This window comes from Arvicanthis niloticus, chromosome 21 (assembly GCF_011762505.2).
Source record: "Arvicanthis niloticus isolate mArvNil1 chromosome 21, mArvNil1.pat.X, whole genome shotgun sequence".
Classification (NCBI taxonomy): Eukaryota; Metazoa; Chordata; class Mammalia; order Rodentia; family Muridae; genus Arvicanthis; species Arvicanthis niloticus.
In genome coordinates, this window is record NC_047678.1 from 28,909,152 (window position 1) to 28,934,731 (window position 25,580).

The 25,580-nt window shown below is 44.9% G+C and overlaps 1 protein-coding gene across 1 annotated transcript in view; it reads left to right on the plus strand.

Annotated features, from left to right (window-relative positions):
• The window catches only part of Prkar2a (protein kinase cAMP-dependent type II regulatory subunit alpha), a 58,649-nt gene extending 42,241 nt beyond the window's left edge, over positions 1-16,408 (plus strand). The window contains exons 7-11 of the mRNA XM_034483660.1: positions 2,596-2,697; positions 2,848-2,922; positions 8,392-8,457; positions 11,709-11,850; positions 12,858-16,408. Of these exons, the coding sequence (XP_034339551.1) occupies positions 2,596-2,697; positions 2,848-2,922; positions 8,392-8,457; positions 11,709-11,850; positions 12,858-12,991 (519 nt within the window). The 3' untranslated portion in view covers positions 12,992-16,408. The remainder of the gene's footprint in view (positions 1-2,595; positions 2,698-2,847; positions 2,923-8,391; positions 8,458-11,708; positions 11,851-12,857) is intronic.
• Positions 16,409-25,580: the final 9,172 nt, after the last annotated feature.

The following is a 25,580-nucleotide window of genomic DNA, read 5'->3' on the forward strand; positions in this document are numbered from 1 at the left end:
CTGGTCACCTCCTGCCTGTAGTTAAGGATTCTTCTCTCAGATGCGGCCTGTCCTCCTACTTGAAGCTGCTTCAGTCTTTTCTTGTACCTGATGTGAGGCCAATGACCCATGAAGAAGACGCCCCTGGACTTCTGCCTTTCTCCTGCTTCATTTGGTTACTTTGCAAGCTCAGTCTGTCTTGGAGCTTCTGTCCTATGTCTAGAAATGGAACTTCAGGAAGGTTCAAAGGCAAAACTTTTGCACTGCCTGCTGAGGATAAGCAAGGGGAATGCTGTTGTCATGGAGTTCCTTATACTGGATTCCACCTTCCTGCTTAAATGAGCCATTGCCCTCAGTCAGGACAATTCCTGGCAAACATGAGAAAATGTCATTCCTTTTCTCATTTGAACTTGAAGGCTCTTTTGCCCTCTTGTGCTCTTACTGCCTATGAAACCCTCCTCCTCCGTGCTCTGTGGGCTGCTCCTCAAGATGAGGTGGGCATCTTATGGTTGGTTTGTTTTTATTTTTTATGCTGTTCACAGCCACAAGATTTGGCTTTGCCCAGCATAAATTAAAAGTTCTGGCAAGTATAAAATCATGCAGACAGAGGATCAGTCTCAGCTGGGAGAGGTCACTCAGTGGTAGAGTACAAGGAAGCCCTGAATTAAGTCCCCAACTCTGCATAAAACCAGGCACGGAAGCATGTTTTCTGGTTACATGGTGAGTTCAAGAACAGCCTGGCTTACACGAGAACTTGTCAATCAATCAATCAATCAATCAATCAATCAATCAATGGACAGGAACCCCTGGCTTACATGAGACCAGATAGATAGATGGATGGATAGATGGATAGATAGATAGATAGAGAGAGAGAGAGAGAGAGAGAGAGAGAGAGAGAGAGATACATGCATTAGTCACTGAAGAAAGTCTCCATTCTTTCTTTTTTAAAAAAGGTTAAACCCCTTTTTAAAAATATTATTTACTTATTTTATGTACATGTGTACAGTGTAGCTGTCTTCAGACACACCAGAAGAGGGCATTGGCATTGGGGATAGCCTTCTTTTACTATGTAGCCTTGGCTAGCCTCAAACTCACAGAGATCTGTCTGCTTCTGGCTCCCAAGTGCTGGGATTAAAGACATGTGCCATTGTAACCAACAACAGTGTTTCAATCTTAATTTCCCTCATTCTACAATATTTTTGGCCCAGATTAGCCCAGAAAATACACAGAAATTGAATTTTAAAAATAATGGCATAATATTTCAAAGTATGAAAGGAACTTTTAAACACTTATTTTATGTATACGAGTTTACTATATGTAGCTCATCTTCAAACTGTAGCTGTCTCCAGAAGCACCAGACAGATGGTTGTGATCCACCATGTGGTTGCTGGGAATTGAACTCAGGACCTCTGGAAGAACAACCAGTGCTCCTAACTGCTGAGCCAACTCCAGCCCATGAAATAAAGAAATCAGTGGCAGATGATGCATCCCATGAGAGCAGTAAAGACTGAGTGGCTCCTGTCAAGCAAGCTGATAGGGAAGATAATGGAGACCAACCTGCTCAATGCCAGAGAGCTGTAGTTCAGAGCAGTAGAGGAGGAGACCCACAGCCTCCTACACTGGGAAATAAGTGAATCACGGCATGAGACAGGGCCTGCAGTTCTGGAGCCGATGCACTGGAGCCCACAAACCCACACTGCCTCCTGTGTCTCACCACGCTCCTGCCTGCCATCAGAGATGCTAAGCAGATGCAGCTCCACACTTTCTGTCTTGCAGCTTCATCCTTCAGCCTTTGCATATAGGATGTCACTACTGTGTAAAAACATTCATCTCTGACCGCCAGAGGCAGAAGAAAAATATTGCTAACTTAGATCCGATTCCAAAACCATTTTATTTTATTGTGTGACGGAACTAGGTTGCTCAATCGGGCCTCCTGATGTAGAGTGTTCTGTCTGTTGAGTGTCTGAGTTCTTAGGCTCACACTGCCCTGCCCTGGAGTCCATCTGGGAATGACTGTGGTGTTTGCATTCTGCACTTTGACCTAGTACATTTCAGTTCAAATGCTATCTTTATATTCCACCCAGCATGTATCAACTGCAAAAATTCTTAGCTATTTTATGCTTTGGTTTTTTTGTTTGTTTGTTTTTGTTAGAGATAAGGGCCTCACTATCATCCAGGCTGTCCAAGAACTTACCTTGTAATGCAGACTGATCTTGGATGTATGGTTTTCCTGCCTCAGCCTCCTAAATGTTGATTAAGGCCACAGGCCCTGTATATTTTGTGTTGTCTTTTCATTATAGTTAAAAACTCTTGACAGCATTGTTTGCCTTTTCTGAATGGTACCTTTTGGTACTGTATAATACTTACTGTGAGCACCCAGGTAGTTAATGGAAGTTTTGTGTTCTATTTATGACCCATAGGTGGCACTCATTGAGCAGAGCAAACTACAGTTTGAAGACTTCTGCCTAGCCCAAGTTAGAGGGTTTTTTTCTTCCAGTATCATTAGACTCTGTTGATACAGTGACTTCCGGCTCCCTAGTAGTGGTTCAGCTATTTTAACCATAAATGTTCTCTTACACAGACTTTTAGTAGAATTTTCCTATTTTTGTCTTGTAGGACCGGGTGACTTTTAGAAGAATCATAGTGAAAAACAATGCAAAGAAGAGGAAGATGTTTGAATCATTTATTGAGTCTGTGCCACTCTTTAAATCACTAGAGGTAAAGTTTGAATAAGTCTGTTTATGTTGTTTACGAAAACCTGTTAAAACTACTCTTAGGTCTTCAAATAATACTGTTGTAACCTAGTTGTAACAATAACATCCAATCAAGGTTTTATCCTTACACTATATAATTGTACCCGTTATTTAGATGTCAGAACGAATGAAGATTGTGGATGTGATCGGGGAAAAGGTCTATAAGGATGGAGAACGAATAATCACTCAGGTGAGTCGGGGTCCCACACAGCTCCTTTTCCAGAAGTCTCCATCTCAAGGAACAGTGTCGTGCTTGTGGACTGAGTGTGGTAATGCACATGCGTAAAGCCAGCATTTAGGAGGAGTAAGCTAGGCGGTGGTGGCACACACCATTAACCCAGCACTCAGGAGGCAAAAGCAGGCCAATCTATGGGTTTAAGGCCAAACTGGTCTGCAGAGTAAGTTCCAGTACAGCCATGGCTACACAGAGGAAACCCTGTCGTAGAAAATAAAACAGAAAAAAAATAAGCTAAGATAGTGGGTTCACAAGTTCAAGGCCAGCCTGGGACACATTATGTTACTCTGATTCCAATAGAAAACAAAGATTTAGCTAGGCATCATGGCACATACCTTTAGTCTCAGCACTAAGGAAAGAGAAATAGGTGGTGCTCTGTGCATTTGAAGCCAGCCTGCTCTATACCAAGTTCCAGATCAGCCAGAGCTATTTAAAGAGCCCCTATCTCAAAAAAAGAAAGAAAAAAAGAATTACTGTCCCCCACTACTGGAAGCTCATGTAATCTCTTCTACAGAGAACTCTGAATGAAGTTCATTGATGTCCATCTCCCTAATAGAGTTGAAGAACCAGGGACTGAACTCACATGCTAAGCCAAGACTTCTGCCGCTGAGCTGCATTCTTAGCCCATTTTATTTGTGTGTTGAGACAGTATCAAGTCATCCTAAACTTGGAAGCCTTCAAAGTCACTGTGATTGTACCATGTGCTGCTAGGCTCAGACTTCCATTCATCTTGGGGTGACCTCCTGTCATTTGTTCTACTGGATATTACTTTATTTTGATTTTAAGTAGACTTTATTAATCTGTACTAGAATCCAGAGAAGACTGGGGCTCTCTGTTACCTCTGTGCTGGCACCAGAATCCTCAGCTTTCAGTGATAAATCAGATCTATGAGATGTTCTTGATATATAGATCCTTTGTATCTTTTTCATAAGTTGTTTTTGGATAAGATAAGATTACCACACAGTAAACTGGACCATTATAACTAAAGAAGACTACAAGGTGGGCATGGTGGTGCACACCTAGAATCCCAGCACTTAGGAGGTAGAGGCAAGTGGCTCGGGAGTTCAGAACCACACACAGCTACATAATTTTTGCTCTCCTGTGTTACATGTAATGTCTTTTAGAAATATAATTTTTGCCGGGCAGTAGTGGTGCACACCTTTAATCCCAGCACTTGGGAGGCGGAGGCAGGTGGATTTCTTTTTTTGTTTTTGTTTTTGTTTTTGTTTTTGTTTTGTTTTGTTTTTTTTGGGTTTTTTTGTTTGTTTGTTTGTTTGTTTGTTTTTCGAGACAGGGTTTCTCTGTGTAGCCCTGGCTGTCCTGGAACTCACTCTGTAGACCAGGCTGGCCTCGAACTCAGAGATCCACCTGCCTCTGCCTCCCAAGTGCTGGGATTAAAGGCGTGCTCCACTACCACCCAGCTGGCAGGTGGATTTCTGAGTTCGAGGCCAACTCTGTCTCGAAAAAAACAAAAAAGAAACATAATTTTCTCTTGTCTAATGTGTTTGTATTTTAGTTACATGTTAGTTTTAGGGACTTTTCCAGATATAAACTTATCTGATAAGACCACTGGGGAAGGTGTCTGAGTGTATATTTCTGCAATATATAATTCTCAAAACAAATTTTAGTATCAAGATAATTTTTTGTTTGAATTCTGGAATCTAGTCTTCTGGTGGCCTGTCTCTGTCATGTCTAATCCATATAATTCTGGGAGGTAGAAATGTCTGAATCATCTCTTCTGAAAACACACAGACCTTTTCCCAAAAACAGCATATCTTTGAGCCATAACCAGAAAATACCTCAATCATCTCTTCTGAAAACACACAGATAGAACCTTTTTCCCAAATCAGCATGTCCTTGAGCCAGTAACCAGAAAAACCTTTATCTTGACCTCTTTCCCAGAGGAAAAATATAACCACAAAACTGAAAATCACACCCGTCTTCCTTCCCTATTTTGCCAAGCAGGAAATAAACCCAGAATTCCTATGGGGCCCACATTAGACAGAACCTGACTCTCCTGTGAGGCAATATAACTTTATATCATCTGAATACACCTGAGTTACACTATCTTTATGTTCGGCTCTCTGCCTAGAACAGTTTTATATTTATACCATCTATCTGTTTGGCTCTGTACTCCAGAGCAGCTTCCACTTGTATACTGTACTCTCTACTCTAGAGCCAGTGACAATTTTCCCTAAGTCAATTCCTGTCAAACCATTCAAAATATCATCACATAAAGCCCAAAAGATATTTATTGTGTTTCTCATCTTTAAGTATCAAAAGGTTATATTTTTTTTTATATCAAAGAATTACCTGGTCCAGAGCCCTCAGTTCACTGTTTCTGCCTGAAAACTACCTTGCAAGCAGTTGTGTTCTAGGATCACCTGTTTCTCACTGGAGCTTTTACAGGGCACTGATCAAGCCCAGCTGCAGGCTGAGTGCTGCTCCTGACTCTGGCCATAGTTTGGGGGTTGGGAGAAGAAGCCTCTCTGCCATTCTTTGTAGGCCCCTCAGATTCACTCAGATTTTTATGGGGGCTTTACCTCAGGTTAGTTGAGTTCTAAGCAATAAGTTGGGCGCAAATTTGTTGCAGTAAATCTCCAACCCAAATAAGACAGGTCAAAGAAAACACAACTCAATGATTATGAATATAAGCTGCACACCTAGATTGGGCAGATAACTTGCAGGTTTTCTAAGTCACGAGATTGTCCTTCTACCTCCTGCTCCTCAGTCTTCTTCCTTCTCCATCATCCTCTCTCTCTCTCTCTCTCTCTCTCTCTCTCTCTCTCTCTCTTTCTTCCCACCAACCTTTATTTCTCCACCTCCCCTTCTTCTGCCCAATCACTGGCTCCAGCCTTTATTTTACAAATTAAGGTTCACTCAAAGTCACCTGTGTACTGATTCACTCCTCCTCTGCAGCCCCTCCCTGGAAAGTGGAATTAGCATCAAAATACAAGGCCAAGGCTGAGGCCATCCACAACAGGAAGGAACATTTATTCTGCTCACAGTTTCAGGGGATATCAGCTCATCATGGTGGCAGGAACAAGTCCGTCTGTGGTAATCAGAAAGAGAAAAGATGAAAAGTAGGGCAGATTGTAAATCTCTCAGGCCCACTCCTAGTGACAGAGCTAGGCCGGATGTTGCAGAGGTTCAGTAACTTCCCAAGAAACTGTGTCCAGATGGGGACCAAGTGTTCAAATACATGAACCGTTGGGAGACATTTTACATCCAAACCATAACACAAAAATCTTTGTTTTTTGACAGGATCTAGCTGCATAGCCTAGGCTAGCCTCAAACTCAAAGCAGTGTTTCTGCCTCAGCTGACTGAGGGCTGAGTTTATAGGCATGAGCCATCATTCCGGGCTGGAACTAGATTCACTCAGGCAAGTCATCCTCAAATGGTGTCCATTTGGGGTTTGAAATTTGGGTCAAACATAGGACTCATGTTTAGCAGGGCAGGCTCTCACCGAAGACAAAATCCACACCAAGCTGGGTGTGTGTTAGTCCACTTAAGAGGCAGAGGAAGGGAGGTTGATGGGAATGAGACTAACCTGTCAGACATAATACATGCCAGGCCAACCAGAACCACCTAGCCAGACCTGTGTCAGAACAAAACCAACCTGATTGTTATCAAATTGTCCATGGTTTGACCCAGGCGTTGACTGTGAGGTGAGAAGGGAACAAGCCAAAGGCTTCGTCTCCCCTGTCTGCTCGCTTGAGTCTCCCTTCCTTCCAGCTTTCGCTCAAATCTCACCCTTCCCCAAAGCTGTGTTGTACACAGTAGCCCATCCATCTACCTCCAGTGGAGAGCCTGTGGTCCCTGTTTGTTCTTGTCCTGTACACTTGCCACCCTCCAACACAACTGTATAATCTACTGATTACCATGTTTCTTGGTAGTTTGTTTTATGTACTGGTGCATCCCTCATGTCCCTAGGACAATGCCCTGCACAGGGTAAGTACATTATTTGTTGGCTTTTTCAGCCAGGTACTTTAGTAGTAAACCAAGCAAAAAGAAAGCCTAAAGCTTAGAAAGGCAGCTTAGAGCACCTGCTGCACCAAGGCAGAGCCACCTGCATCCTTGCTGTCCTCTTCCTGTGTATGTGTAGGTGTGTGTACCAAGGACAACCTTCCTGTGTGTGTGTGTGTGTGTGTGTGTGTGTGTGTGTAGGTTGTCGAGGACAACCTTCTTGTGTGTGTATGGGGGGGGGGGGCCCAGGACAACCTCCTGTGTGTGTGTGTGTTGGGAGGTGCTGAGGACAACCTTCCTGTGTGTGGAGGGGGTGCCCAGGACAACCTTCCTGTGTGTGTGTGTGTGTGTGTTGGGAGGTGCTGAGGACAATCTTCCTGTGTATGTGGAGGGGGTGCCGAGGACAACCTTCCTGTGTGTATGTGTGTGGGGGTGCTGAGGTGTGAAAACCTTCCTGTGTGTGTGTGGAGGGGGTGCCCAGGACAACCTTCCCATGTGTGTGTGGAGGGGTTGCCCAGGACAACCTTCCTGTGTGTGTGTGTGTTGGGAGGTGCTGAGGACAACCTTCCTGTGTGTGTGTGTGTGGGGGGGGTGCCGAGGTGTGACAGCCTTCAGTGTCATTGCTCATGCTCAGTTCACTTTAAAAGAAAGAAGAAATAAAAAAACACAAAATAGAACAAAAATAAATTTAAAAACAAAGTCTCGCTGGGTGTGGTGACACATGATTTAATCCCAGAACTCAGAGGGCAGAGGCAGGTAGAACTCTTGACTTAGTTCAAGGCCAGCCTAGGCTAGCAAGTTCCAGGACAGGCAGCCATGGCTACACAGAGAAACCTATGAGAAGAGGGAGTACGGGGGAGGGGTACAAAGACCAAAACAACCAAGGCCTCTTACTGGCCTGCAGCTTGCTAAGGTCAGGTTGGCTGGCTAGCCAGTCCCCAGGGATCTGCCTGTATCTGCCCCCAGCTCTGAGATTATAGATTTGTATTACCACACTTGGTTCCTCCCACCTCAGGCATCGGCTCTGAGGATTGAACCTCAGGTCATCGTGCCTGGTTGGCCATGCTTGAGCTTTCTCCCTTCCTCTTCTTGAGATTGTGTTTGTTGATCAGGATTATTCCTGGACCTCATACTCTGGGCCTTACTTTGACACTACTTGTAGTGTTTTTGCTTACTGGTCTCTGGACCGGGCTTCAGCACACCAGCGTAGGCAGTCAGAGCAGAGGTGCTGTGCAGTTGGTGACCTGGTCATATTCCTAGATGAATATGAGTGCGTAAGAGGGAAGAGATGTTAGTCATAGTGGGGTTAATGTCCTTACTGATCAGGAACCTCTAATTTGTTACGAATTTGTTAGCCACTGATCCACTTGAGCAGCTGGAGAGAGAGATCGGAGGCCAGAGGGTACGCACAGTCTTCAGTGGTGGACATGTCTCTGACCTAGCCTCCTCTTTTTCAGGGTGAGAAGGCTGACAGCTTTTATATTATAGAGTCTGGGGAAGTGAGCATCTTGATCAGAAGCAAGGTGAGTTTGGGTGCACGTGTCCTCCTGCCAGCGTCTGCTCTGTGCAGTGTGGCCTGTACTTCAGGGTACCAAGCTGGTGTCCTCTAAGGTGTGGAACTGCCACGAATAAAGATTTAGTACATTTTCTCCTATCCCAATTTTGCCTCTCTCATATAACTAGTGAAATGAGGGTTACTGATCTCTAAATAAGAATATGAAAACACTAACAAATATAGGACCATTATGTAATAGGTATACATAAGGTTGGCTGTGAAGAAAGCACCCCTGGTTTAGAACTGCTAGGGAAAGTCTCCATCACATACTCCTGTGGCATTCGTGGACAGACAGATGTTATGTTATAATTGATGACCTGTAGCAGGAAGATCTCTCTCTCTCTCTCTCTCTCTCTCTCTCTCCCCCACCCTCATGTAGCCCAGGCTGACTTCAAACTTAACCATGTATATAACTGAGGGTGACTTTGAATCTTTAATCCCTTGACTCCACCTCCCAAGTGCTTATAATTATAGGCATGTACCATCGGACCCAGTTTCATCTGATGTTGGAGAGCAAACTGAGGGCTCTGTGACTTCTAGGCAAGCATTGTAGCAGCTGAGCTACACACTCAACCTTCAAGCAGTTGTTCTTACCAATAAATCCATCCTAACAAAATTGTCTTTTCTTTTTTTAAGTATATAAATTTGTTGAAATAGTAAAATATATGTATATATTAAATCTAATAGGAAATATTTAGTAAAAGTTTAAGCTATAGGTAGGGAAGATGTAGGGAGCAGGAAGACAATGAAATGAAGAATAGTCTGGACTACATAGTGAGCTCCTGCCTCACAAAACCCTGCCTGTACATACATACATACATACATACATACTACATACATACTTATGAAAGAGTACATTGGTTCTCATGGAGCAGCAGACTAGCTTCAGAACTAACAGGTCAAGGCTGAAGTGTGGAGGGATGAAAAGACTAAAGGTCACTTTAAACACTAGATGTCAGTGTTTAAATTTACATTTAAAAACAAGAAGGCGAGGCTAGAGAGATGTTTTCACAGTTAGGAATGCCTAAAGTGCTCTTTCGAGGTTCTGAGTTGTCTCTCAACACCCATTTAGCAGCTCCGGGGACTCTGATCTTCTCTCCTGCCCGCTGAGCACGTGCATTCATGTGCACAAGCCCACATACACACTCTTAAAGACATAGTGCTTTAAAGAACAGTAACACCAACAACAGGGTCCAGCAAGAAGGCTTAGTGGGAAGGGTGATTGCTCCAAAGCCTGACATCCTGGGTTAGATCCTCCAGAACCCACAAAATAGAAAGAGAACTGATTCTCAAAAATTGTCCTCTGACTATTACACCAGTGCTGTGGTATGTGCATACCTAAACACATATAGCACACAAAAATAAGTGAACATAAAAAAAATGTTTAAAGAAAGAATTGGGGCAAGAGAAATGGCTCCAGAGTTAAGAGCAGTTGTTTCTATAGAAATAAGGACCAGATTGAATCCTAGCACCTACATAACCAGCCAGACACCCTCTAAAACGCCTGTGGTCCCAGCTCCAAGATAGGTCGATACAGGAGGATTGTTGAGGCTTGTTAGCCTCCAGCCTGAGTAATAATTAAGCCCTGCTTCAGGAAAAGGCTCTGCTTCAGAAAAGGACTATAAAGAGAGAAAGAGGATGGCAGGCACCCACTTCCGTGTTCATGTGCTGCACACACAGATACACAACACCAGCACACACAGGTACACATACCTTCATATAGACACACATTCCCTTTAGGAATTGGGCAGTGGTGGCACACTCCTTTAGTCCCAGCACTCGGGAGGCAGAGGCAGGCAGATCTCTGAGTTCAAGGTCTATAGAGCAAGTGCCAGAACACCCAGGATTACACAAAGAAACCCTCTCTTGAAAACCCCAAAATAAACTAACTAATTAATTAATGAATTCCCTTGAGGGGCTGGAGGGATGGATCAGCAGTTGAGAGCAGTGGCCACTCCTAATTGTGACTCTAGTTCTAGCAGATATGACATTCTTTTTCAGCCTCCACCATTCAGGTGCACAGACACACATGTGGGCAAAACACACATAAAATAACATTTAAAAAATTCCTTTAAGGGGCTGGAGTAATGGTTCAGTGGTCAGGTCCCACTTGTACAGAGCTCCCAGGTTCAGTTCCCAACACTCATATCAGGTAGATCCCAGTCGCCTGGAGCTCCAGTTCCAAGGCTCTGGATCCCTTGGTCACCTGCACATGCATACACACAAGCAAACAGGTTCACACATACACACATAAAATCAGTACGTAAGCTCACATATAGTATACACCCTTTAAGAGGCTGGAAAGGTAGCAGTTAAAGAGTATGTGCTGCTTTCCAGAGGACCCAGGTTTGGTTCCCAGCACTCACAACGTGGTTGGGGCAGCTCACAACTTCCTCTAACTCCAGCTCCAAGGGATCTAACACATTTCTGGATTTCATGGACACCTGCATCCTCGCCCAGACACACACACACACACACACACACACAAAGTAACGAAGGATTAGCCAAGCATGTAGCACACACCTGTAATCCCAGCACTCAAGGCAGGCCTAGCTTAGTGTATTTAACTAGTCTCAGGCTAGCCAGAGCCAGAAAGTGAGACTATCTTGCCAATCGGGGGAGGGGTTTTGTTTCTGCTTTTAACATTCGTGGTTCTTAGAGACAGAGACTGATTCTCATAATTTGTCATTACTCCCTTACTTAGCAGGTGGATTGATAAGAAATAAGAAAGCCAGTGTAGCAATACAACATAGTGCATATATTTGTTTGAAGGATGTAGTTAACTTGTTAAGAATTGAGGCGCAGCTCTGGTATAAGTGAAGAAAGTACTTTAAAAGAAATGTTGTCATCAATGGCCCTTCCAAGACTGCCTCTAACCGACCTGTGCTCCTGTGCTTTGGCTCGTGGCTCACAGAAGAATCAGCAGAAGGCCATGTTGGGCTTCAGCTGCGCTTTGGTCACATCTCCCAGAATGTGTAATCTCCACAGAAGATGCTGGATGTTTAGCCTTGATCTAACATGTATAAGGGCTTAGGTGGAGCCTCAGGTAAAAACAACCCTTTAAAGATTTATCTGTGAGTTTACAGGGTACGGTTAAGAGTTTCTGCAATGTGAACTCCCCAGTAATTTTGCTGAACTTTCTGAAAAAGGAATTTGAATATGTACATGTCCAGCTATGATCTTAGAACGAGCCAGGATCATATTCTTTATCTGTTGCAGACTAAATCGAACAAGAATGGTGGGAACCAGGAGGTTGAGATTGCCCATTGCCATAAGGGGCAGTACTTTGGAGAACTTGCCCTGGTCACCAACAAACCCAGAGCTGCTTCTGCTTATGCGGTTGGAGACGTCAAATGCTTAGGTAAGAAAAGTCTTTGTGGGGGCTCACAAGGCCAGATTTAGGCAGTTAATGGTAGCTGAGGAAGGGAGAAATAATCCCAGTTAAACTTTATCTTCCCCTTCCTCCCAAAAAGACATGAAATCAGAAGAGCAGGATGGAAACTAGCTGAGAAGAAGGGGGGATGGGTAGGAGTGAGAGTGGGTGGCAGGTAGGTGGAATGAACATGATCAAAATCATACACAGATAAAGATACCATGATAAAACCATTATCATGTATGGCTGAAATGCACTAATAAACATTTTAAAAATGAAAAAGAAATTTCTTTGTGCAATACTAATTTTTTTCTAATTCACAGAGGTTTTGTTTTGTTTTTCCTGTTATCTGCCTTGACTTATTCTGCTGATTTTCATTCAATCTAGGTCTGGATAGTTTGTGTGAATGAATTCTTTATTTTTTTTTAAAGATTTATTTATATGTGAGTACATTGCAGCTGTCTTCAGACACACAAGAAGAGGGCATCTGATCCCATTACAGATGATTGTGAGCCACCATGTGGGTACTGGGAATTGAACTCAGGACCTCTGGAAGTGTAATCAGTGCTCTTAACCGCTGAGCCATTTCTCCAGCCCCCATGAATAAATTCTTATAACAAAGCTTTTTTTTTTTTTGGTGGGAGGTGTTGGGTATTGAACTTAAAACCTTGCGCATTCTAAGTACATGCTGTGCCACTAAAGCTGTACCCCCAGCACCCTAGAAATCATTTCTGAGCAATCCAGGCTGAATCCAGGCTGTAAGACAGGCAGTTGCTACTCTGCCCACCATTAGTCTTCAGCATGGATGCAGTCCTGCTGTGTTGGGCAGAAGCGCCCCATTTCCCTTTTCCCTTTCCAGTGTGCCCAGTATTTTAACACTCACTCCTCTAACATGAGTGAGTAGTGTGTTTAGGAAAAGGGTTACATGCAGGAAATTACTTAAATTGTTACTGTAAACAAATCATCCTCTCTCACACCTCTCTTTAACGATGCAGTCATGGATGTCCAGGCATTTGAGAGGCTTCTGGGCCCCTGCATGGACATCATGAAGAGGAACATCTCACATTACGAAGAGCAGCTGGTGAAGATGTTTGGCTCCAACTTGGATCTGATGGACCCCGGGCAGTAGATGTGAATCTCGGAGGCTTCTCAGTGTGATACCAAAACCTTCCAGTCAGCCACAAGAACACGCAGAAAACAGACACGACAGAACCGTTCCTGCTGCTGTCTCCGCCGCTGCCATTGCTGTGGTTAAGGGCATTTAGAAATCTTGAAAGTCAGCACTGAAAGATGGACAGAGGCTCCACCCACACCTACCCTCCATTTTGCTTCTGAACGCCTCATTAGACCGCTTATGTCATGATTACTCCAACCCAGGTTTCACATTTGGTTCAGAATGGCATGTCTCTCCAGCAATTTAAGTGCCTGATACAAAGTCCAAAGTGTAAACATCCTCCTTTCCTCTCTTGCTGCTAATGTTGCTTCTGAAAGTTCTAAGGTCTGCAGAAACCTAGTGAACAACTGTAGACACCTCCACAGTCCTTCTCAAGGGAGGAAATGGTAGAACCTCCAGTCTCCTCGTTTGTCTTTTGAGAAAGTCCACAGTGTGTTCACAATTGCTGCTTTACTCTCACAGTGGAAGGTGGTAGCAGTTATACTGGAGGTCTGTGTCCCAGAGGCCCTGTACTATCTGCTGGCAGCTACACACTATATAGCTGTGTCCAAGCTCAGAAAAAGGCCGACTTGAAGGCCCAGCAGGTCCGTATGAGCAGACTGAGTACTTAGACTCACGTTAGCAGGAAACTTGGATTCAGCGCTGTTGCCAGTAATAGCCAGGAAAGGTTATCTGGGTTACAGTTTTTGTTGTTTGTTTTTAGTAAGTTTTTTGTTTTTTTAACCTCTGTGCTGTTTACATAAACAAATTGCTATCCATTTCTAAGGAGCCAGGGGTGGCTGGTTAGCTCAGCTGGTCAGAGCATGGTGCTGATACAAGGAGCCAGGGTCTGGAGGTATTATCACTTTATCTGACCTGAGTCCTTCCCTGAGTGACCCCTGCTGTGTCCCTTTGCCAGGCTGATGGCAGGAAGCTAACAGGATGTGCTGCACAGAGGACCCTTCCCTTCCAGCATCATTGCATCGTGTGGCAAGTAGTCATCAGTTTTTAAACTCTTAGAAAAGCTATTTTTTTTTTTAAGAAAATTATTTCTCTATTTAGAGAATTCACCTTGGATGTATTCATATACATGGAGTTTGTCCACTGCATCAGGCATTTGTCCTAAATATCCGTTTTCAAAACTTGGTATCATTGGGGTTGGGCTTGGGTGCAGCTCAGTGGCAAAGCACTGTAACAGCCACAGGAGGACAGATCATCATGTAGAAACGTGGGAGTACTGTGAAGGCCTTTCTAACAAGACAGCTTATCATGTAGAAACGTGGAGTCACTGTGAAGGCCTTTCTAATAGTCTTGTCTTTTGCCTAGGTCACCGTAGCCAAGAAATGTTCAAAGTAGATGAGTTGCCACAATTTTGGTAATCAGTCACTTTTTCTTGTGTTCCATAAAAGTAAAAGCAGGACTCTTCAGACTGCTTTGCATAGCCTATGTTACAGATCTGGGAACTGAACATCTTTAACTACTACTATGAAGCAGGCAGCTCTCACTGGAAAACCCTCATAGTGATCTCGAATTTTCCTAAGGTCCTTTTCTAAGGTATTGCTTTATTAAATAAATCAGATCTTGTACTTTGACAGAATAATACCCGATTTCTTGCAAAGGTAAGAGGTGCATTGGGCTCCAGGAGTAGCCCAAATGTCCAGCCCCAGACCTTACAAGGACTCTGAACTCTCCCCGACCCTCCATGCAGCATTGATTAGGTCTGGCTGTGAACCTCTTGCCAGAGTAGTTACTCCTGTTTGATGTAGGGGCGGGCCTTAGCCTGCCCAGGCTAGGCTTCAGATCCTCCTTGTCACCCTTCCTGCCTCACTGATGGCTGCTCAGAGACTGAATCAAGTCCACGTTCTGCTGTAGCTACTGATTGAGTCTTCACTCCAATGAGACCCTGTATTGGGCATGTGTGTGACAGGGGCATGGGAGAGTTACACCCAGTCTTCAGGAGCTCGGAGGGTGATGAGAGATGATTGTCACCACAGCGCCAGGTCCTGACAATGTTCCAGGTCTTTTTGCAGCTTACAGAATCAGAGGTGACATACCAGGTTTTTCTCAAGGTTGCAGTGCCCAGGCAGCTCCTACAGCAGATGGCTGAGCCTCCTGAGAGGAGTGTCAAAGAGTCAGCTGCCATCCTCTCTTCTGGGGTTCGGGCTTCCCTCCCTCTGACAGAGAATGTTCCTCAGAGCCTTGAGGTCCAACTGCAGTATTTCCCTTCCTCTCTGGCCCCAGCTTAGCCCACTTACTCTCTTCTCTCGGTTGAATTCTCTGCAGGACAGGCTCGTTTGTTCTGGTCCTCTGAGCTCACAGTCTTCTGAAAGAATTCTGTGTTCCTGATACAGAGTCTGAGAAATCAGCATTGAGCTTTTCTTTGAGCAGTTTGGTAAGCAAATTCAGCAGCAAAGTGGCAAAAGAAAAAAAGCTAAAAACAAATAAACAAACAAGAAAAACCACGCCCCAGCTGGAGAGGCTCCATGCATCCTGACTGCCCAGCTCTCTGCTCATGGTGTTGGAGCCACTATGTGCTGCTGGTGTCCCGGTGCCCTATGCACACAGTGTTTGGTGGTGTGTCACAGTCTTCATTTTAAAAAGATGAAGGCATTTTGCACAGAGAAAGAAAAGGACCCATGAATGTCATCTTTTAACTTTCTCAGTCAGTTGATATTGAAATTTTTGTTTTTGATAATGCACTTGTAAATCAATCTCACCAAGATATGGGTAGTTTTCGATCTTTCACTACGGTTACCTCTTGTCTCTCCTGTCTTGACTGCTGACGTTCCTCCATGATTCTAATGTCTATTTTATGGGGAGCAGCCTTCCCGTGGGTTTCCTATTACACTTTGCAGGGCTATCTTTATTAAAATAAAAAAAATTAAAAAAAAAAAAAGAATGAAAATTGTCGCTCACCTCATGGGGGATTTGCAGAAAACCATTTAGCCCACCTTGAGCAATGATTAGACTCCTCATTTTTTTGTTGTTGTTGTTTTGTTTTTAACTCATTGTAATAATTTTTAAAAAAAAAAACAATTAAAGCATTATTGTGCTACCTCAGAGGTAAAAAGATTCTAAGGTCGTCTTTTGGTCCTGAGTTCCACACATGGTGTTTGAAGCGTCTCTTAATTGGAATTATTTTTAAATCATTGGGGTGACTCTTATTTTACCCTGTTTTACACTTGTATTTTAGTCTCAAAAGAATATGTGATTGAGAAGCATACAATTCTTGATCTGTAGTCTTGAGCATATAATTAAAAGTCACTAGAAATTAATCATCATTTGCTGTCAACAAGGTTGGGTTGGTTTTTGTTGTTCTTGTTGTTTGCTTGTTTTTTTAAAGGAAACTCGAGGGCCCGGCTCCACTCTTGACTAATAAAGGCTGACAAATCATGTCTGACTTTTCTGCTGTCTTTTGTTGTGCATCTGTCTTCTCTTGTAAGGGTCCTAGGCCATCCTAGCACTTAGCAGGCAAATACATTATTGGGATTGATAGGACCCTTGAAAATTAGGGAGAAGTCCTGGACATTTGTAGTAATTAGTGTGTACAGAGATGAAATGAAGTGTGGGGTGAGGTGGGTAGTGAGAGAAGGGTTCTGAAGTGTGTTACAAGGATCGGTCCACGTGATTATTAAGGCAAATCTGAAGATTGAGGCAGCAAGCTGGAGACCCAGAGGAACTCGTGAGGCATGGCGCCATCACAGGCCTCTTGCTTCTTAAACAAATGGTTTAAACACTTAAGCGCCCATCGCCTCCTCCTTCTCCCTCCTTTCATGTGATGCTGGCTACAGATGCCTCTCAGGAGAAGCAAAAGAGAAGGTTGGATTGCTGAGAGACAGGGACTCCTTGGAAATTCTCGTCCTCATTTCATGTCACTTGAAACATGACAAAGGTTGGCTAGAGATGTGCTTCTGGCTTAGCTTGCTTTCTGTTTAAACAGGTGGCAAGAATCAAGTTTTCTCACTGGTATCCATTTTGTATGACGTTGAGCGGTGGCTCTGCAGGTTTGTACCTCAGCCAGCAGAGCCGACTCCTTTGGGCTCTTGGCCTCTTATCCTAGAACTGCAGCCAAACCCAAGTGAGAAACGAAACCTCATCCAAGCTCCAAGTCCCCATCAGCCTCCAAATCTCAGCTCAAATCCCAAATGAAGGACAGTTCCCCAGGCAACCCCAGCTTCAGGCAGGGCACAGTCGAGTGGGAAACTGTGTCCCTCAGACCTTGGCGCTTAGGTCACTGTCCCAATCTTGGGATTCAAGATGGTTCTACCATGCTGACAGCTCCTGGTGGAGGCTGCCCAAAGCACAAATGGGAATTCTGATCTGGGACCCAGATTGTCCCTCTGGGAAACAGCAACATACTTACCAGAGGGCATCCGTCCTTGTGCCCTAGCTTGCCTAAAGACCCTTGCCTGATCAGCTAGGTAAAGGTTAGAGTCCAGGGGCTGACGTGTGCTCTGTCCAAGACTGGAATGTTCTAGATCATAGAAAAACCAGCCTCTACTCCCTGATACAGAGTGAGCCTTATAATAGCTAACCAAGCAAACTAGACTTGCTAAACCTTACATAAAAGGCCAGGCTCAGGGCTAGCAAGAGAGCTCAGTGGGTAAAAGCTGTCAAATCTAACAAGCTGATTTCAGTTCTTTGCAAGAATTTATTCCTGCAAATTGTCCTCTGACTTTCACTATCTCTCTCTCTCTCTGTCTCTCTGTGTGTGTGGTGTGTGTGCTGTCATGAGCTCATGTACCTCCCCTATCCATCCCACCCCTATACAAAATTTAAAACCTTAAAAATGTATTTAAACACACACACACAGACCTGACTCATAGTGTGAAGGCAGGGACTCATTGAGAGTGTGGGTGGGAGTGAGGCTCACTGACTGGGCATCTATCCAGCACAATGGGAATCTTTCAGCTGGCCCCTCAGGGCTGTGTGCTGCCTGGAAGCATTGGGGACAAAGTGTACATGTCCAGGACGTGCTGGGAACCGCCTCCACCCTGGCCCTGTGGAACCATTTTCTTAGTAATTTTCCTGTGTTTTGTTCTGGGAGAATATCCTAGCAATGGTTTATAGCAGCCAGCTCCCTTCTTGAATGACCCATGATCTGTAGCTGTGGGTAGGGATGGAGTCACAGGAGACATGAATACCACTTCCAATCCCAATGAGAACATCCTGTTTCTAGCCTTGAGTTGTATGTCTAATACCAGGTACCAGGGACCCAGGGAAGATTTAAAGTGTGGGGGCTGGGAGTAAGGACACAAATTTAGAAGCACAGAGGGAAGGAGATTCTGATAAATGCATGGTCCCAGGCCAACATTACCTGCTTCCAGGCTCAGATACTAGCAAAGAGGGGTGCTTCCTGAGTCCCCAGCTATAGCCAGAGAAGGGCGGGGAGCAGCAGCCTAACACATTAGTCCAGAAACCAGATTTGATCTCACCAGACTCTGAAGGATGATCTACTTCACTATTTGCCATCCATCCTTCTCCAGGGTGCTGATAGTATTGTTGCCCTGCCTGAAGGCCACATGTAATGTCTTGCACCCCTACCATGATGCCACCAGTGACCTTATTATGTTTGTAGGGAGAAAAAAAAAATCAAGCTATATGTTACAAGTGTCAGAATCCTCTGTATCCATCAACAACCCTATAGCTCCTGCCCCAAGATTCTGCCTCCTCCTTGACAACAGCCTGGAGACTTGCTTGTGGATGCCACACCGTTATCCCCCCCACCCCCATCACCTCCCCGTCTTGCCACACCCCATCCGAACCTCCCCAGAGACTAGTGACAACCAGTTTGTGATCCAACTCAGCAGAGTTCACCATGGTCACTCCCAGGCATCTTCAAGAGCTACCTTCTTAAGGGATGCTCATCTCTCTTGGTTTCCTTCCCCGTCGAGGCCATTCTCATCTTGAGCAGCTGTAATGAACAGAAGCTGCAGTGGTCTGGAATCTCCCTTCTCCTTCCCTGAGAACAGGGATGGCTTGGAGTTTTATCACCACGATGTCTGTACACTGGGGTGGACCACTGCCTACTTGACGTCTCCACCAGTCGGCAGGGTGTCTTAGACATAGGTGCTCCTCAGTTGCATCCTGTTTTCTGTCCTGGGAACATGCCTTCTTCTTCCCTCTGTCAAGAGCCTCCGAAGTCCACAGTGTGTCTCATCAACCCTGCCCTCTCTCCCCCTCTTCATACTGGCTCCTAGTCCCAGTTTCAATCACTCTTCAGGTCAATAGTCAGATTGAGTCGTTCAGGCTATCTATGTCTACAGAACTATCATATCTATATATCTTTTTGAATGGGATGTCTTGTCACCCACATCTGGCTCACCTTCCTTCTTCCGTTCATCTTTCTTTCTTCCTCTTCTCCCCTCCCCTGTTGAGGTGGGGTCTTGACTATGCAACTCTGCCTGGTTTGGAACTCACTATGCAGACCAGGCTGTCTGTCTCAGACTCTGTCTCCTGAGTGCTGGTGTTAAAGGTGTGTATCATTACACTCTCCCCCGCCCCCACCTCTGGACAAGGTCTCACTATACAGCTCAGGCTGGACCTTATGGTGATTCTCCAATCTCAGTCAAATTCCAAGATCATACCATGCTTGACATTTTTTTCTTTTGATGTGGGAGAGTCTTACTGTTTACTAGATTCATCTTGAATTCCTCTTAAAACCAAACCAGGCTGTAGAGACAGCTGTTGGTAACATACTTGCTAAGAAACCATGAGACCCGACTTCAACTTCTAGCACTCACTTTTTTTTTTAATTTAATTTAATTTTATTTTTTATGGATTGTTGTGTGACTGTCAGATCCCTTGGAACTAGGGTTACAGATGGTTGTGAGCTGCCATGTGGTTGCTGAGAACTGAACCCAGATCCTCTGGAAGAGCAGCCAGTGCTCTCATCCACTGGGCCATCTCTCCAGCCCCCACATTCTTTTATTTTTAAAAGCAAGGTATAAAGGCACACATCTTTAGGAGGCAGAGGCTGATCTCTGAGTTTGAAGTCGTCCTGGTTACATAGTGAGTTCCAGAATTGCCAAGCTTACTGAGACCCTGTCTCAAAACAAACAAAAATAACAATAAAAAATCATAAAAACCACAGGGCAGGGGGCCTAACAGTCAGTTCAGCAGGTAAAGGTGCTTGTCTGACAAACCTGATGATCTCAGTTCAGTTCCCTGGACCCCATGGAAAGGGAAACGGTTGGAACAGACTTCTTAAAGTTGTCCTTCAGATGTGCACAGTGGCACAGGCACACCACCACACATAACATAAATACACAATAATGATTTTTACATTTTCTTATTCTTCTCTCATATATTACATTCTGACCACAGTTTTCCCTCCCTCTCCTCTCCCAGTCTCTCCCCCAGGACACACACAATAGTGATTTTTTAAAAGGCAGGTCCATGGCTGTAATCCCAGTCCTGGAAAGGTGGAGACAGAATCCCTGGGGCTTACTGGACAGAAAAATTGGCACATCCCAGGTTCAGTGAGAAACCTTGCTTCAAACTAAATATGGTAGAGAAAATTGAAGAAGACACCAGATGTCAACCTCTAGCTTCCACATGTGCGCACACACACACATATACACACATGCACACACACAACATGCACACACACACACATACACACACATACACATACAGGCACACACATACAGACACATGCACATACACACACATACACACACATGCACACGCACATGCGCGCGCACACACACACACACAAACACATCCCGTCGAGAAAGGTGATAACAGCTTCCTCTGGGCTTGCTGTCTTTTGAGGCAACCATCTTTAGAACCTCGGCACTGTGTTTTGATGAAACTCAGAATACAGAGAGAAGCCAATGTGGTTGTTCAGGTCCTAAGCAAAGTCTCAGTCTGATGCCGGCAATGGGATCAATCGCCTCTGAAACAATAGAAATGAGACCAAGCCAGATGTGAAGAACAGGACGGGCAAAAGCACATTGGGATTTCAGCCCAGACAGGCAAACGGAGGTGACACAGGTTTGTGAAGGAGACCAGAGCTATGGTTGAGCCAAGGAGGAGCCTTTTGTTGAATTGTTGGCAAAGGGGCTGCTAATCTTGTAACTTTCCACTGGCTATGGACAGAGTTTCAAAAGATAGTTTTTCTTCTTATATGCAAATGCCCTGGCCTTGAGGGTCTGAGGCTCACTGGTAGTCACCTTAACTCAGAAAGTGCCACCAGCTAGTAGCTCCATCTTTTTTTTTTTTCCTTCAGATTTATGATGTTTAAAATTTATGTGTCTGGGGCTGGAGAGATTGCTTAGCAGTTGAGAGCACTGCTTGCTTTTCCAGAGGTCCTGAGTTCAATTCTCAGCAACCACATGGCGGCTCACAAACATCTGTAATGGGATCTGGTGCTCTCTTCTCATGTGTCTGAAGACAGCTTCAGGGTACTCATATAAATAAAATATTTTTTTTTAAAAATTGTGTGTCTGTGTACATGTATGTGCATGCTTAAAGTTAAGGTAGATGTGGCCACCTTCCCCCAGTGCTGAGAACCAAACTCAGGTCCACTGTAAGAGCAGAAAGGCCTCGCTCCAGCACCCATGCTGTCATCTTGCATAAACATCTGTGTCTTTGGGTTTACTCTGGGCCTTTTTTGTGGGATTTCCTGTGTGTGAGCTACTGGAAGGAAGCACAGAGGCAGAGCACAGGAGACAGACCAGCCCACCAGGCAGTAAGGCACCTTAACCTTGCTTCATATATAGTCTTAGACAAAATGCATTTTCTTAAAGACAAGATCTCATGAAGGACAGGCTAGTCTTGAACTTGCTGTGTAGCTGAGGATGGCCTTGAACTCTGGATCCTCAGAGCCCCCCTGCCTCTGCCGTGCTTGGATTACAGCATCAGCCACAAGCCTGTTTCTTGTTGGTGTTCAGTATCAAACTTCACTGGTTTTCTGATGTGTTTATTTATTTTACGTTTATGAGTGTTTTACTTGCATGTATGTCTGTATCACATGCATGTCTGGTGCTTGTGAAAGTCAGAAAGGGGCATTAGAGTCTCCGGAACTGGAGTTTGGATGGTTCTAAGCCACCATGTAGGTGCTGGGACTCAAACCTCAGTTCTCTGCGAGAACAGGAAATTCTCTTAACTGCTGAGCTATCTCTCCAGCACACTGAACAAAATTTTGAAAATTAATTTTGCCAGGTGTGGTGGCACATGCATTTATTCCTAGCACTTGGGAGGCAGAGGCCAGTGGATCTCTGAGTTCAAGACAAACCTGGTCTTCACTGTAAGTTTCAGGTCAGCCAGGGCTTCATAGTGAGACCCTGTCTTGAAAGAACAAAAGAACAAAGCTATTTTTTATTATGCTTTTATGTGTATGTGCACATGAGTACAGATGCCCCTGGATACCAAGATTGTTGGATCCCTGGGACCGGGACTTACATGTGGTTGTAAGGCATCTAACACACTGGTGCTGGGAACCGAACTGGGGTTCTCTGGAAAAGTAGTTAGTGTTTCTAACTACAGAGGTATCTCTCCAGCCCACCAAACATGTTCATTTTTGTTTTGTTTTAAAGATTTATGTATGTTTTATCTACGTGAGTATACTGTCAATCACTTCAGACATACCAAAAGAGGGCATCAGATCCCATTACAGATGGTTGTGAGCCACCATGTGGTTGCTGGGAACTGAACTCAGGACCTCTGGAAGAGCAGTCAGTGCTCTTAACTGCTGAGCCATCTCACCAGCCCCAACAGTCCTTTATTAATGAATTCATCCATCACTTAATAAATGCCAATAGTACATGACCCTGACACTCGGTCAGTGGTACTTACTTCGAGATGCCCCTGAGTGAGACACCGAGATGTAGATCAATGCAAAAGCAAGAGGTTTATTTTTCAGCCCATTGGGGTTAACCCTCAATCAGTCCCTCCAGGCTCAATTTACTTTTATTGTATGTTTATGGCTGCTTGGTTGGAAAGTAGGCCTGTGTACCACATGGGTGCAGTGCCTGTAGAGGCCAGAAGAGGGCAGCACATTCATTGGTACTGGCATTACACAGGGTTATGAGCCACTCATCACATAGATGCTAGAACTTAATGGTCAGCTGGTAGAGAAGTCACTACTTTTAACTACTGAGTCATCTCTCCAACTCCGAAGGCCATTCTTTTGCTACTGGAGGTTTCAAGTGTCTTGTTAGCCACAGATTCTGTATGTAACTGACATTACCTTCAAACTCAGGCCCTGATTTGTGGAAAAGAGAACCAATTCTGGTGGGCTGTATGCTGGCTTCCAGTGTATGCATGCATGCCAACATATATACATGTATTCACACCAACATATATACAGATGTATATACACACATATAAAATAAGCCTAACATAAAACAAATTTTAAACATTAAATACTGAGGTTGGAAAGATGGGTCTGGCTCTGTGTTTAAGAGCACTGGCTCATCTTTCAGAGAACCTGGGTTCAATTCCCAGCACCTATAAGATGGCCCACAATCATCTGTAACTCCCGTTCAAGGGGATCCCACATAGTCTTCTAAGGTCTTCAGACACCAGGCATATATGAGATTCACAGATATATACCCATGTGGACAAAACACTCATGCACATAAAATTAATAACCCCCCGGGCAGTGGTGGCGCACGCCTTTAATCCCAGCACTTGGGAGGCAGAGGCAGGCGGATTTCTGAGTTCGAGGCCAGCCTGGTCTACAGAGTGAGTTCCAGGACAGCCAGAGCTACACAGAGAAACCCTGTCTCAAAAAACCAAAAAAAAAAAAAAAAAAAAAAACCAAAAAATTAATAACCCCCAAGTACTGTTTGAAGAACCACATTGGGATAAATTATCACAACATAGTTACTGCAACAATACGGGGGTTCAAGTGTTTTCTGCAATGTGCTTGTGGATGTCAATCATTTCAGAAGCTTTTTCTCACTATACATCATAGAAGAATAAATACTCTGAACATGTAATTCATTTCTAGCTACTTTTATTAATTCCTCTTCTTCCTCCTCCTCCCTTCTTTTTTCTTCTCCTCCTCCTTTTCTTCCTCTCTTCTTCATCCTCTTTGCCCTCTTCTTCCTCCCTCTACTCCTCCCCATCTTGTTTCTCCTGAGACAGGATCTCACATAGCCCAGGCTAGTCTCAAATTTACTATGTACCCAAGAATGACATTAAACTCCTGATCCTCCTGCCTCCACCACACTTGCTTTCATTTCTGTAAATGTGAACCTCAAGATGAGGCCCAAAGATGTGTATTTGATTTTTCTGTTTTGATTTATTGATATAAATTCTCACTAAGTAGTCCAGGCTGGCCTAAAATTATCTTCAAACAGGGCTGTATAGATTATATACTTATTTATTTTTGAGACAGAGTCTCACTATGTAGCCCTAGCTGTCCTGGAACTCACTATGTAGCTCTGGGTGGCCTTAAATTCACAGAGGTATGCCTGCCTCTGCTTCCCAAGTGCTGAGATGTGTGTGTGTGTGTGTGTGTGTGTGTGTGTGTGTGTGTGTGTGTGTGTGTGTGCAGATGCCTGTGGAGGTCAGAGGTATCAGATCCTCGGTTTAGGCAATGATGGCTGCCTAACATTGGTGCTGGATCCAGAACTCCAGTCTTCTGCAAGAACACTATGTGTTCTTAGCCTTGGAGACATCTCTTAGCCTCGGGGGCTTTATGAATCTTAAGTACCCAGAATTGCTGTAGGCTATTTCACCCCATCCAGAGTCGGTGTGAGTTTTTATTTTTAAACAAGGGTTCTCTATGTAGTTCTGGAATTCAAGATGTAGATCAGGCTGGCCTCAAACTCACAGAGATTCCCCCTGCCTCTGCCTCTCTGCCTCTCTGCCTCCTCTCTGCCTCTCTGCCTCTCTGCCTCTCTGCCTCTCTGCCTCTCTGCCTCTCTGCCTCTCTGCCTCTCTGCCTCTCTGCCTCTCTGCCTCTCTGCCTCTCTGCCTCTCTGCCTCTCTGCCTCTCTGCCTCTCTGCCTCTCTGCCTCTCTGCCTCTCTGCCTCTCTGCCTCTCTGCCTCTCTGCCTCTCTGCCTCTCCTCTGCCTCTCTGCCTCTCTGCCTCTCCTCTGCCTCTCTGCCTCTCCTCTGCCTCTCCTCTGCCTCTCTGCCTCTCTGCCTCTCTCTCTGCCTCTCTGCCTCTCTGCCTCTCTCTCTGCCTCTCTCTGCCTCCCTCTCTGCCTCTCTGCCTCTCTCTCTGCCTCTCTCTCTGCCTCTCTGCCTCTCTGCCTCTCTGCCTCTCTGCCTCTCTGCCTCTCTGCCTCTCTGCCTCTCTGCCTCTCTGCCTCTCTGCCTCTCTGCCTCTCTGCCTCTCTGCCTCTCTGCCTCTCTGCCTCTCTGCCTCTCTGCCTCTCTGCCTCTCTGCCTCTCTGCCTCTCTGCCTCTCTGCCTCTCTGCCTCTCTGCCTCCTCTCTGCCTCTCTGCCTCTCTACCTCTCCTCTGCCTCTCTGCCTCTCTGCCTCTCCTCTGCCTCTCTGCCTACCTCCCTATCTGCCTCCCATCTCTGCCTCTCCCTCTGCTTCCCAAGTTCTGAGATTTAAGGTCCAACCAGATGCTGCCATGTTGGTGCAACTCACAGAG